The following is a 15,251-nucleotide window of genomic DNA, read 5'->3' as shown; positions in this document are numbered from 1 at the left end:
TCTTCTGACCTTCAGAATACCTCCAGGGACACAGAAAGGGCATGCAGCATCAAGCAGCACTTTTCAAAGTGGTTTCAATGAGTATGTAACAAAGCTAAAATGTGTAATCCTGGAAGGGTGACTTTCAATATATGCCCTTGGTGCCATTCACAAAGCATCTCACATGTGGCCTCTCGACTGAGGGCTCTTCCTTGTCTCTGGATGTGCTGTGTACTGATAAAAAGAAAACAAAGAAAATGGCTGAGAGTTCCACCCAGGTTTGTTCAGCAAGGGTTTAATTTCTCTAGTGCTCCTGTAGAAATTGTGTCAATAACAAAACCTCGCATCTCTCAATCTAATCATCCCTTGACACATTCAATAGGATATAACATGGTAAGATGGGGACTGAGGAATTAGAGTAAATTAGATAAAAGGAAAAGCTCCTGGTAGTTCTGACATGACAGCCTGCACATGACTAATCTAAATATTCATTCTGGGTAATGGAACAGCTATCAACAAATTCATTACTTACAACAATATTTCCACTTCAACTGTCAACTGACAAGGGGTCTCCATAATACATCGCTGTCAGCAGTTTGCAGCAGTAAGAGATAAAAGGTACTCACATTTCACAAATATGTATGAATCATGCCCTCCATTTTTAACAGGGAATCAGCCTTATTTAATATTTTCAGAAAATTGCTGTCAAAAGGACATCAACCTCACAAATCATCTTATGGAAAGAACAATTTGGACAGCAAAAGTAATGGATGTGTTTCTAGTTAATCACTCTGTGTCTTGCCTTAAGTACATGCATTTATGGCTTCAGATGCCTCTTGTTTAAATAAATATTTCTCCTACGCCACCCTCCTTCTAGCCCAGCATTAACTAGATTCTTTAGAAAAAGAGTCTTTCATGTTGTAAACCAGGACTAAGGTGACATTCATGAATTATGGAGTCATATGTCCTAGCACAGAGAGCTGGAGAGAGTAAACATGAGAAATACACAACATACCCCATGTTTTTTTTTTTTTTTTTTTTTGAGACGGAGTCTCGTTCTGTCACCCAGGCTGGAGTGCAGTGGCAGGATCTCGGCTCACTACAAGCTCCGCCTCCCGGGTTTACGCCATTCTCCTGCCTCAGCCTCCCTAGTAGCTGGGACTACAGGTGCCCGCCATCTCGCCCGGCTAGTTTTTTTGTATTTTTAGTAGAGACGGGGTTTCACCGTGTAGACCAGGATGGTCTCGACCTCCTGACCTCGTGATCCACCCGTCTCGGCCTCCCAAAGTGCTGGGATTACAGGCTTGAGCCACCGCGCCCGGCCCATACCCCATCTGTTAATTTACCTACATAGACACCAGATTTTGTGGCCATTCTACCTTCTTCTTCCACTGAGAGGCGGGAGGATTCTGGACAGGGAGGTGGGGATGTTTCCACTATGTCAGATTTTTCTCTTCAACAAAAAGGGAGGGAAATAAAGAGACAGTGTCTTTGACTTTGGCCATGGGTATAGAATAGAACAGTGTATCTTATTTATTTATTAATTTATTTATGAGACAGGGTCTCCCTGTGTCACTCACCCAGGCTGCAGTGCAGGGGCTCAATCACAGCTCACTGCAGCCTCAAACTCCTGAGCTGAAGCAATCCCCCTGCCTCAGCCTCCTAAGTAGCTGGAACTATAAGCACATGCCATCACGCTCAGCTAATTTTCTTATTTTTGGTAGAGACAGGAGCTCTTTTTGTTGCTGAGGCTGGTCTCAAACTCCTGGCTTAAAGCAATTCTCCCAACTCGGCCTCCCAAAGTGCTGGGATTACAGGCATGAGCCACCACACCCAGCTATCTGTTTTAAAAGGCAATGCTACAAATGGCCCAAAACATAAAACGGTAATCAAAGATTTTGAAATTCATATGAAAATAGTTATCAAAAGCCAAGAGTTTTATGTATTATTTGACTTGGCAATTCTGATTTTAGCTGAAGGAAAGTATCATAGCTGTGGTCAAAGATTTATATACAAAGTTGACCATCGTACCACTATTATAATGATAAAAAAAAAAAAAAAAAAGATGGGGCCGGGTATGGTGGCTCATGACTGTAATTCCAGCACTTTGGGAGGCTGAGGTAGGTGGATCACCTGAGGTCAGAAGTTCGAGACCAGCCTGGCCAACATGGTGAAACCCTTTCTCTACTAAAAACACAAAAATTAGCTGGGCACGGTGATGGGTGCCTATAATCCCAGCTATTTGGGAGGCTGAGGCAGGAGAATCTCTTGAATGCGGGAGGCAGAGATTGCAGTAAGCCGAGACCATGCCACTGCACTCCAGCCTGGGCAACAAGAGCAAAACTCCGTCTCAAAAAAAAAAAGGTAGAAATCCTTCAGTGTTCATCAAAAATAATTATGATGCATCCTCACAATGAAATATTAAGCAACCATTAAACTAGAAAAATTTTACGGTATTCTGTTAGATAAAAAATGCAGACTATAAAATAGGATGCAGAGCTCTTTATCTGCTTAGATGTAGAAAGTCACTAGGGAATATTGCTCTCACCCCAACAATGAGAAAAAACTGACTAATATACACAACCATAACTTTACTTTAACTCATCAAGAGCTAAGGTCACAAGGCAACTAAGTAATCTGAATTCCACAGAGTCATACACCCATCCAAGGAGAGACGGTACACATGAATATGAATGGCTTCAATTTTGTCAAAGCAAGGAGAAAGATGACCACCACACAAGTAGATAAGAAGTCAGCTAAAAATTTAACAAATCCTTGAAGGTCAACATGGGATAGCCTCAAGCCTCAGACAGAAAGAAGTTTGTACTCACTCTCAAGCTTTTCTTTAGGGCCCCTCACTGGGTGCTCACAAGGAAGGCTGGGGACAGGGTAGGAGACCCAGGACCCTCTCTGCCACATAGACATGGAGGAGCTGATTAGTTGCTACTGGGAACAAGAACAAAGCCTTGCCTTCTTCCCCAAGATCCTCTCTTACAAAGCAAAGTCTTAACCCATTTATGCCTGAGGTTGTAATTTTTTGAATTTTTGCAATCAGACCTTGGTGATGACCTTGAGCAGTAGGATATAAATAAATTCCACATGCTTAGCGTTCCAATAATGGAACACGAGGCATAAATATGTTTAAGCTGCTGGACGAATATAGAACACCTTCTGGCCCCTAGGACTGGTCAAAAGTCTATTGCTCTGGGAGAGCAACTGAAGCAAAACTGTTTGTCTCTGGGGTAGGTGTTGGGAAACCCTCACCCCCAGACATAGGTAAAGAAACATTGCTGCTGAGGGAGAGATAGAAGCAAAAAATCTTCTGCCCCCTAGAGGACGAGCAGGAAAACTGCTTGTACCCAGGATCTTGCACTGCTCAAAAGCAGAGGTCGGCTACTGCAGGAATGCTGAGAAACACTTGACCCCCCAAGGTTCAGGCACAGGAGCCTTGCCTAAGGCTGATACTGGACCAGGACAATGAAGAAACCCTATACTCTTATAAAGAGCCATGCACAGAGAAACAAGCAATATAAGTCCACGCTTCGTGCAGGGGCAAGAGCATAGAGAAAGATCTACTTTGTGACACGGGTGTGCAGGGACAGCTAAAAGCTGAGGGTACGGAATGAATACTTAGAAAACTCCTCTGGCACATCAGGCTCTAAGCACATAGTAAGGGCAGTCATCCACTGAAGTCTGTGGTGCACCAAGGATAGTAATAGCAACAGTAAAATCTAAACTCAGCTCAACTTCTGATTAATTGACCCAGCCCCAATCTCTTCCACCCACACATACTGAAGGTCTGAAAGAAGAAGAGATGTGCCTATTCTCAAGCATACATAATATTTACCTTGGTCTTTCTGTTCTTACAGAAATAATGTTTAGCATTCAATTAAAATTGAGTCACACAAAAGTGAGCGGTGGCTCACACCTGTAATCCCAGCACTTTGGGAGGCCGACGCGGGCGGATCACAAGGTCAGGAGATCGAGACTATCCTGCCTAACATGGTGAAACCCCGTTTCTACTAAAAAATAGAAAAAATTAGCCGGGCGTGGTGGCGGGCGCCTATAGTCCCAGCTATTCAGGAGGCTGAGGCAGGAGAATGGTATGAACCCGGGAAGCAGAGCTTGCAGTGAGCTGGAGATCGCGCCACTGCACTCCAGCCTGGGCAACAGAGCCAGACTCCGTCTCAAAAAAAAAAAAAAAAAGTGAAAGTGGGGGAAACAAAAATCATTGTCAAGAGATAAAGTAATTAATAGAACCATTCTCAGAAATGGCCCAGATATTACAACTATCAGGTAGAGACTTTAAAGTAACTACAATGAACATGTTAAAGGGATATGGAAAAGGTGAACATGCATGAACAGATGGGAGATTTTATCAATGTCTAATGCAAATCTGGTAAATAAAAACAAAATCAGAAATGAAGAGCACCTTTGATAGGTTCATTTGCAGTCTAGATATAGCTGAGGAAAGAATTAGTAAACTCAAAGATATGCCGATAGAAATTATCCAAACCAAAACATAAAGATAAAAAGGAGTGAAGCACATCCAGTATCCATGGGATAACATAAAATGCTATAAAATAAAATGTAACTGGAGTCCCAGAAGAAGCCAGGCATTGTGGCTCATACCTGTAATCTCAGCACTTTGGGAGGCCAAAGGAGGAGGATCACTTGAGGGCAGGAGTTCAAGACCAGCCTGGGCAACACAGCAAGACCCCATCTCTCTCTTTCTCTCTACATATATATATATATATATATTTTTTTTTTTTAATTAACCAGGCATGGTGGTGTGTGCCTATAGTCTGACTCAGGAGGCTGAGGCAGGAGAATTATTTGAGCCAGGAGTTTGAGGCTACAGTAAGCAGCTATGATCATGTCACTGCACTGAAGCCTGAGTGATAAGACCCTGTCTCAAAAAAAAAAAAAAAAAAAAAAAGAGTTCCAAAGAAAAAGAGAAACAGGTTAAAAAAAATTAAAGATAATGGCTAAGAATTTTCCAAAATTAATGAAAGACAACAAGTTGCAGATCTAAGAAGCCCAGAGTCTCAAGAATACCTCTCTCCTTAAAAAAAAAGAATCTAGATATATCACAATCAAACCGCTGAAGATAAAGAAAATATACTGAAGTCAGTGAGAAGAAAGGAAACATTATGTGCAGAGGGACAATAATACAAATCACACAGTGATACAAATCAAAAACTATGTAAAGCATAAGACAAGGTACTGACATCTTTAAAATACCAAGAGAAAAAACCTGACAACCCAGAATTTTATGTCTGGTAAAAATACCTTTCAAAAATGAAGGTAAAATAAAGACCTTCAGACAAACAAAAGCTGAGAATTTATTGCCCATAAACCTGTGTTACAAGGAATATAAAGGAAGTTCTTCAGGCAGAAGAAAGATATCAAGTGGAAATTAGGATACACACATACAAAAATAAAGAAGCTAGAAATGAAATAATAAAGGTGAATATTAAATGTATATTTCTTACTTTAATCACTTTTAAATAGTATATAGGATATGCATACTTTTTTAAAAAGCTAGCATGATAAATAAAAAACTTTAGAAAAACATATAGCAACATTTTAACTGATCTTTGTTCTAAGTAGAAGGATTGCAAATTATTTCATTTTAATCTTGATGCTGATTTGCATTTAAAAATTTTTCTACAATGAACCTGTATTACATTTTATGCTAAAAAGTATAATTTTATTCTTATATTCTGTTTCTATCATACAGATTTCAAGAGCTGTGGGGTTACAGAAATTTTATAAGCTAATTGTTAGAGGAAATAATACCTAGAAAATGAATTTTCTGTTATGAAAAGCTTTCTCTACTTTTTATGTCTTACCATATGGGAAAGAAGAAGAGACACTAAAAAGACAAGAAGAGCTGTTTTCTCTGACGCATAAACCAATAATAATAGATTGAATTCTTTAGAACATGAATAACGATTGAATAAAAACCTTTTATAGTACTGTTGATTACTGGGTGATGCCCTGGAGCTAGAGCCATAAACTTTTCTTGAAAGTCTCTTTATTTTAAGAAAATGTCCAGGGTAGATTAAAAGATTACTCTTTACATAGCCTAGAAAGAGAACCAGGAATCGACAATATCTAAATATTAGTGAGAATGGTATCTACTTGCATCAAAATCTCTTTTGTAAAATTTAACCTTGCTTTAACTTCTACATAAATATTTAAATGTTGCATAAAAACTAGCTAGGTTTTCTCCTTAGCTTTGGTAGTAAAGTAGCATTTTACTAAAGAAAGAACAATTTAGCGCAAACATAGACTGTTCTTCTTTTGACTTGGTTAATCATGGCTATGGGAAGCCAAGATTTAGAATTCAAGTCCAGAATCCAGGTACCACCATCTATATGACAGTTATTGAAAGGATAAGAGACAATGTGTGTAAAGACATAATGTAAGTACATAGTAAGCAGTTAATAATAACAACTATAGCAATCTAGGGGAAAATAAATAAATATATTTTTAAAAATAACAGCTACTGAAGTGAATTGAAGATGCATGAGGATGCCTTTATTGCCATCAACAAGTTAATACTTTACAAACAGCAGTCTCAGAATCCATTGACACCTGTATACTAACATGTTTACCACACTAGTGAGTGAAGTACTCAGGTTCCAGAAATTTGAGCAACTGTCTCCTTATCTTGCCAGGGGAATTTCTTGCACATAGAAATGAGATGGTCAAAGTGGAGAAAGAAAAATGACTGCTAATGCAGTTGGTGTATTTTTATACACACACACACACACACACACACACACGCACACACACATGCAAATTCTCCTAAAGTTCTAGTAGGAAAAGTACCTCTTACAGAGGCAAAAAAAAAAAAAAAAAAAAAAAAAGGACATTTTTGACTTGGAAAATTTTTAAAAGTCATAAAAAGCTATTGAATTATGTACCACACTGATTTTTCCCCCGCCCAGTATTTTAACCACTACATTAGGGAAATTTTGGTGTTGATGCTGTAACCTCAATATTGAATCATCTCTGTCTTGTATCCCAGAATATAATTCAGCTGTTTGGCTACAACAGTCATGTCTCTTTAGAAAGGTCAAAAGTGTAATAAAAATAGTTAAAGGATATTTTACCTTTTCCATTTACTTTTAACAAAAGGTATCAAATTAAACACAGCTCACACCTCTTTAGTTGATTTTACCAAATTCTTGAAACTGGAAGATTCAGAATTTTAATTTTTGCCAACTACAGCTGGAGGCAGGGAGAATCATTCAAAGAAAAAAAAAATTTGTTCTCAATTTTTTTTTTTGTTTTTGTTTAACAGTCACTTTCATTTTCAGGGACACTCTCAAAATTTTTGCAGAGCCAGGATAAGATGCAGTGGTTTGAGGTGAGGGCAGAGTAACAGACTCCAGGGCTCAAGCTGTTAACCAAAGATATACTGCCTCTCAAAAATGGGAGGTAAGATTCAAGGAGAGGAAATATTTACATTCACAAGGAATGTTTGAAAAGAATAAATCAAAGCAGGATGATGAAGTAAGGAGAGAATATAAGAGGACAAAATTCCTCACTTCCCCACCAAAAACAACAACAAAAAGAGTCTTGCTGAGCGATAGGTTAAATAGCTTTTGTTCTCTTGTAAGACTGTGAGAGAAGAAGAACATCATGGCATTAAGAACACAGTGTGATACCTGAGGCAAATTGTCTCCATGCAGGGAAGGGGACAAAAAAAGGAACAAAGCTGTCTGGCAGGTGAAAAGACAAAGAATATAGGGAGAGAAAGAGGCAAATAGACAAGAGGGGGTGAAGCAAAAAACAGATCAATGGAACGGAGATTGAGTAACAGGAGAGATTGAATGGGGAGGAGCAAAGGTGTCTGTAGAGAGAGGGGCCCAGTCAGGCAGCGGGCAGATGTGTGCTGGAGTTTCCTCTTCCCACATTCCCAGACCCAAATTGGGGAGCTCTAGAAAGATAGGGCAAGCACTCTCCAGAATCTTATTCTTTTTTTCACTGTTCAATCTCCAGCCATCTAACATTGCCTGACATATCTGTCAAATGAATAAGTGATACATGTAGAAAAGAGAAAGAAGCTGAATTAGCTGAGAAAATGCCACATGCCTCATGGCATCTGTTATTAAACTGTGAGTTGGCAGAAAGGATACCAAAGAACTGAGCTCTGCTTATAGCATGGCCAAGTGATGCTTACCTTAGGGCCAAGTTTGGTTTCCCTGTTGCAGGACCAGTAAAGAACCTGAGTAAAATAGGCAGTCACCAAACCCAGGGTAACTGAGTAGTAAGGGAGTGGCAGAGCGTGGTTGTACTTAAAAGCCCCTGTCTCCATGTCTCTCCTCAAATTCCAAACACATGTTTAGATGTTTGAATGTCTCATCATCTAGGGTCTCTCCTTTGAGATGATTTCTACAGAGTTTTTCACAAAATACAAATAACCAACCAAGGCTTTGAATGTGCTCAACATCACTAACATCGAGGGAGGAATTGTTCTATTAACTTAGCAACAAATAGAGGGGTCTTCATGGCAAATGGACTCAGAACAAAAAGAGACTCCCCAAAGCCCTACATAAAACCATGATCAAAGAGCAATGGATTCAGTCAAGGGAGATGGAGTCAAGTTGGTTGCAAATCCCCAGACGATTCATCCCACTTCATTGAGAATCCCTAAAGTGGAAGATGTAGGTGGGGTAGAGAAGCAAAGAGGAGTCAAATATTGTCTTGTCTAACCACCCTGCCCTGGATAGATATATGATGCTCAAAATGGAAAAATACACTTAGGGGTTAGACAGACATGGTTACATAGTTAAAAAAAAAAAAAAAGGAAAGTATCAATTTCCAGTGTCTGGTTCCACATGAAGAACTCAGAAGCTGCCACTCATTCTAACAAGAAGTAAAATGCTGAACAAACTGAAAAAAAGTCAGCAACTCTTACATTAGTAAGAGATGTGAGATTACAGGGAAAACCACTGTTCCCAAAATTGGACAGACAGGCAGATACAGAGAATCACAACATAGGGAGCAGAAACCTTCACAGGAACTAGTGGTGTGTTAGGAAAACCTGACCTTAATTGATGAATTGCTGGAGGCTAGGTGTGGACACGTCTGAAGGTTAAAATCTCCAAGGGGGATCTAGTCACAGGGAGTCCCCCATGCTTTTGTGACTTTTCCTTCCAGGAGCTTGACCAGGTTCTCAGAGTAAATATCAGAAAAAAAATTCCCTTGTATTTCCACCAGGAGGAGGGGAAAAGAACCACTTCGAAATATACCAGAGTATTCTGTTCTTAACAAGATCTACCTTCAGGAGAAACTAGTAGGCCAGAGCCCGACCTGCTGGGGTTTTACTTACAGCCTAACCAACCTGGGGGAGGGAAAATACCCAACTCCAGCCCATTCTAGCCATCTTGTTCCACCTAAATGAGGAGAGAAGAAATTAAGAAACACTTGTGAAGTTCACAGTCTAGAGGCATAACTTCATTAACCGACTGAGACCTAATCACAGGGCTCTAGTATGCATCTCCTCCCCCCACACACCTCCCACCACACTACTAAAGACCTATATACAGCAGTTCCTTTTACTCAGGACATCATGTCCAGGTATCAAGAAAAAATTACAAGGCATAATAAAAGGCAAAAACCAAAGCAAAACAAAACACAGCTTGAAGAGACACAGCAAGGACCTTGGAATTGTCACACAGGAATTTAAAATAACTATGATTAACATGCTAAGGTCTGTAATGGATACAGTAGTTAGCATGCAAGAACATATGGGCAATATAAGCAGAGAGATGAAAATCCTAAGACAGAACCACAAAGAAATGATAGAGGTAAAAAATACTGTAACAGAAGTGAAAAATACCTTTGATAGGTTTATAAGTAGACTGGACATGGTTGAGGAAAGAATCTGAGTTTGAGGAAATATGAATAGAAACTTCCAAAACTAAAAATCAGTGAGAAGAAATGCTCAAATAAAATCACAAAAGGCAGAAAAAGAATAAAAGACAAAAATAGAAAAAAGGAAAAATTGCAACAAACAGAAAATAGTAACAAATACGGTAAATATCAATTGAATGGAATAGTAACAAAGATGGTAAATATCAACTGGATGGAATATCAATTCCATATCAATTGATATGGTAAATATCAATTGGATGGAAATATCAATTTATTTCCATCAATAAAACTTTGACCATCAATGTTCTAAATGTATCCATTAAAAGACAGAGACTATCAGAGTGGATCAAAAAACAAGACCCAACTATATGTTGTCTACAAGAAACTGACCCACTTTAAATATAAAGATACATACAGATTAAAACTAAATGAATGTAGAAAGATATACCATTCTTATAATAATCAAAAGAAGGTAGGAGTACCTATATTAATTTCAGACACAGCAGACTTCAAAACAAAAAAAGTTATCAGGGATAGAGAGACATTACATAATGATATAGGGTTAATTCTCCAAGAAGACATAATGATCCTTAATGTGTAGGCACCTAACTACAGAGTGTCAAAATATGTGAAGCAAAACCTGATAAAACTGCAAGGAGTCACAGATGAATCCATAATTATAAATGGAGATGTCAACAGCCTGTTATCAGAAACAAACAGACCCAGCAGGTAGAAAATCAGTAAGGACACAGTTAAATTCAATAACATCATCAATCCACAGGATATAACTGACATCTATAGGCTACTTCATCCAGCAATAGCAGAATATGCATTCTGCTCAAGCTCACATAGAACATTCACCAAGATAGAACACATTCTGGGCCATAAAAAAAAGCCTTAACAAATTTAAAAGAATAGAAATTACACAATGTCTGCTCTCAGACCACAATGGAATTAAACCAGAAATCAATAATAAAAAACAGCTGGAGGCCGGGTGCAGTGACTTACACCTGTTATCCCAGCACTTTGGGAAGCCAAGGTGGACGGATCACCTGAGATCAGGAGTTTGAAACCAGTGTAGCCAACAGAGTGAAACCCTATCTCTACTAAAAACACAAAAGTGAGCCATGCGTGGTGGTGTGCTCCTGTAATCCCTGCTACTCAGGAAGCTGAGGCAGGAGGATCACTTGAACCTGGGAGGCAGAGGTTGCAGTGAGCTGAGATTGCACCACTGCACTCCAGCCTGGGTGACAGAGCGAGACTCTGTCTCAAAAAAAAAAAAAAAAAAAGACTACTGGAAAACCCCAAAATACATGGAAATCAAACAACACACTTCTAAATAATACATGGGCCAAGAAAAAAATCTCAAGAGACATTTAAGAATATTTTTAACTAAGTTAAAATAAGAACAAAACTTATCAAAATTTGTGGGATGCCATGAAAGCAGTGCTTAGAGGAAAATTTACAGCATAACTACGTATGTTAGGAAAAAAATATCTAAAAATCAATTAACTAAGCTTCCACCTTAGGAAACTAAAAAAAGAAGAACAAATTAAATCCAAAGTAAGAAGAAGAAAATAAATAATAAAAATTAGAGCAGAGAGCAATGAAATTACAAACAGGAAATCAATTTTAAAAATAAATGAAACAAAAAACTGTTTCTTTGAATCAATTAATAAAATTGATAAGCCTCTAGCCAGACTAAGGAAAAAGAGGTAGGGCACAAATTACTAATATCATAAGCGAAAGAGGGGACACCCCTGCAGATCCCATGGATACTAAAAGGATAATAAAGAAATAGTATGAACAACTCTGTGCCCACAAAATTGATAACCTAGATGAAATGGACCAAATCGTTGAAAGGCACAATCTACCACCAAAAATAGACAATCTAAATAGGCCTATATTTATTAAGTACATTGAGTCAATAATTAATACCCTTCCAAAATAGACAGAACCAGGCCAGGATAGGTTCACTGGTGAATTTGACCACATATTTAATTCTCTATGATAATTGGTATAATCTCTAAAAGAGAAACTCTCTTTTTTAGAAAATAAAAGCAGAGGGAATACTTCCTAACTCATTCTATGAGGTATCACCATAATACCCAAACAAGACAAAGATATTATAAGAAAACAACAAACCAATATTTTTCTTTTTTTTTCTTTCTTTTTTTTTTTTTTGAGACGGAGTCTCGCTCTGTCACCCAGGCTGGAGTGCAGTGGCCGGATCTCAGCTCACTGCAAGCTCCGCCTCCCGGGTTTACGCCATTCTCCTGCCTCAGCCTCCCGAGTAGCTGGGACTACAGGCGCCAGCCACCATGCCTGGCTAGTTTTTTTTTTGTATTTTTTAGTAGAGACGGGGTTTCACCGTGTTCGCCAGGATGGTCTCGATTTCCTGACCTCGTGATCCGCCCGTCTTGGCCTCCCAAAGTGCTGGGATTACAGGCTTGAGCCACCGTGCCCGGCCCAAACCAATATTTTTCATGAGCCAGATGCTAAAAATCTTCAACAAAATGTTAGCAAATTAAATCCAACAACATATAAAAAGAATGATACACTCCAACTAAGTAGGATTTATACTCGGTATGCAAGGCTGGTTCAAAATTTGAAAGTCAAAAAAAAAAAAACACAAAATTTGAAAGTCAATTAATGTCATCTATCACATTACAGGTTAAAGAAGAGAAATCACATGACTGTATCAATAGATGCAGGAAAAGCATCTGACAAAATGCAACACCCATTCATGATAAAATCTCTCAGTAAACTATCAATGATAAAGAATATTTACAAAAAATATACAGCTAATGTCATAATGGTGAGAGACTATATGCTTTCCCCCTAAGATGAGGAACAAACTAAGGATGTACCCTCTTATCACTCCTTTTTGAAATTATATGGAAGTCCTATCTAAGGCAATAAGGTAAGAAAAGGAAGTAAAAGGTACACTGATTGGGAAGGAAGAAATAAAACTGTCTTTGCGGATGACATGATTGTCTTTGTAGAAAATCTGAAAGAATTGAAAATAAAAAACCATTCCTATAACTAATAAGCTATTATATTAAGGTTGCCAGATACAAGGTTAATATACAATAGTCGATTTGCTTTCCCACATACCAGCAATGAACGAGTGGCATTTGAAATTAAAAACACAATACCATTTACATTAGCACCATAAAAATGAAACAAGTTTAAATCTAACAAAACATGTACAAGATCTGTGTGAGGAAAAATCATAAAACACTGATGAAAGAAATCAGGCCGGGCGCGGTGGCTCAAGCCTGTAATCCCAGCACTTTGGGAGGCCGAGACGGGCGGATCACAAGGTCAGGAGATCGAGACCATCCTGGCTAACCCAGTGAAACCCCGTCTCTACTAAAAATACAAAAAACTAGCCGGGCGAGGTGGCGGGCGCCTGCAGTCCCAGCTACTCGGGAGGCTGAGGCAGGAGAATGGCGTAAACCCGGGAGGCGGAGCTTGCGGTGAGCTGAGATCCGGCCACTGCACTCCAGCCCGGGCGACAGGGCGACAGAGCGAGACTCCGTCTCAAAAAAAAAAAAAAAGAAATCAAAGAAGAACTAAATAGATGAAGAGTTATCCCATGCTCATAAATAGGAAGACTCAATATTGTCAATGTTATCTATATTCAATGCAATTCCAATCAAAATCCCAGCAAGTTATTCTGTAGATATTGACAAACTGATTGCAAGGTTTATATGTGGAGGCAAAAGACTCAAAATAGCCAACACAATATTGAAGGAGGAGAACAAAGTTGGAAGACTGACACTACTTGACTTCAGGACTTACTATAAAGCTGAAGTAATCAAGACAGTGTGGTACTGGCACAAGAACAGACTAATTGATCAATGGATTATAACAGAGAGCCTAGAAATAGACCCACATAAATATAGTCAAATGATCTTTGACAAAGGAACAAAGGGAATACAATGGAGAAAAGGTAGTCTTTTTAACAAATGGTGCTGGAACAACTGGACATTTGCATGCAAAAAAAATGAATTCAAATACAGACTTCACACACCTCACAAAAAGTGACTCAAAATGGATTATAATTCTAAATGTAAAACACAAAACTACAAAACTTCTAGAAGATAACACAGAAAATCTAGATGACTCTAGGTTTGACAATTACTTTTCTATATGACATCAAAGGGCATGATTCATGAGAGAAAGAATTGATAACCTGTACATCATTAAAATTTAAAATTTCTACTTTGCAAAAGATACTGTCAAGACAACGAAAGGACAAGCCACAGATAGGAATAAAATATTTGCAGAAGACATATTTGATAAAAGACTGTTATCCAAAATATACAAAGAACTCTGAAAACTTAACAATAAGAAAGCAATCTGATTTAAAAATGGACCGCTGAATTCTACCAGAGGTACAAGGAGGAGCTGGTACCATTCCTTCTGAAACTATTCCAATCAATAGAAAAAGAGGGAATCCTCCCTAACTCATTTTATGAGGCCAACATCATCCTGATACCAAAGCCTGGCAGAGACACAACAAAAAAAGAGAATTTTAGACCAATCTCCCTGATGAACATCGATGCAAAAATCCTCAATAAAATACTGGCAAACCGGATTCAGCAGCACATCAAAAAGCTTATCCACCATGATCAAGTGGGCTTCATCCCTGGGATGCAAGGCTGGTTCAACATTCGCAAATCAATCAACGTAATCCAGCATATCAACAGAACCAAAGACAAGAACCACATGATTATCTCAATAGATGCAGAAAAGGCTTTTGACAAAATTCAACAGCCCTTCATGCTAAAAACGCTCAACAAATTCGGTATTGATGGAACGTACCTCAAAATAATAAGAGCTATTTATGACAAACCCACAGCTAATATCATACTGAATGGGCAAAAACTGGAAAAGTTCCCTTTGAAAACTGGCACAAGACAGGGATGCCCTCTCTCACCACTCCTATTCAACATAGTGTTGGAAGTTCTGGCTAGGGCAATCAGGCAAGAGAAAGAAATCAAGGGTATTCAGTTAGGAAAAGAGGAAGTCAAATTGTCCCTGTTTGCAGATGACATGATTGTGTATTTAGAAAACCCCATCGTCTCAGCCCAAAATCTTCTTAAGCTGATAAGCAACTTCAGCAAAGTCTCAGGATACAAAATTAATGTGCAAAAATCACAAGCATTCTTATACACCAGTAACAGACAAGCAGAGAGCCAAATCAGGAATGAACTTCCATTCACAATTGCTTCAAAGAGAATAAAATACCTAGGAATCCAACTTACAAGGGATGTAAAGGACCTCTTCAAGGAGAACTACAAACCACTGCTCAGTGAAATCAAAGAGGACACAAACAAATGGAAGAACATACCATGCTCATGGATAGG

At 38.6% G+C, this 15,251-nt stretch overlaps 1 protein-coding gene across 2 annotated transcripts in view; it reads right to left on the bottom strand.

Moving 5' to 3' along the window:
* The window catches only part of SCD5 (stearoyl-CoA desaturase 5), a 175,290-nt gene that overhangs the window by 32,499 nt on the left and 127,540 nt on the right, over positions 1–15,251 (bottom strand). Inside the window, exon 4 of one of the 2 annotated variants that reach the window (XM_023222576.1) lies at positions 75–213. The exons of the other annotated variant lie outside the window; for it this stretch is intronic. Within the exon in view, the coding sequence (XP_023078344.1) occupies positions 75–213 (139 nt within the window). Of the gene's footprint in view, positions 1–74; positions 214–15,251 lie in introns of those variants that run through there. 2 annotated transcript variants of the gene reach the window in all.

This window comes from Piliocolobus tephrosceles, chromosome 3 (genome assembly GCF_002776525.5).
Source record: "Piliocolobus tephrosceles isolate RC106 chromosome 3, ASM277652v3, whole genome shotgun sequence".
Taxonomy (NCBI): Eukaryota; Metazoa; Chordata; class Mammalia; order Primates; family Cercopithecidae; genus Piliocolobus; species Piliocolobus tephrosceles.
The sequence above is the reverse complement of the archived record's forward strand: the minus strand, read 5'-3'. Positions and strand labels throughout refer to the sequence as shown.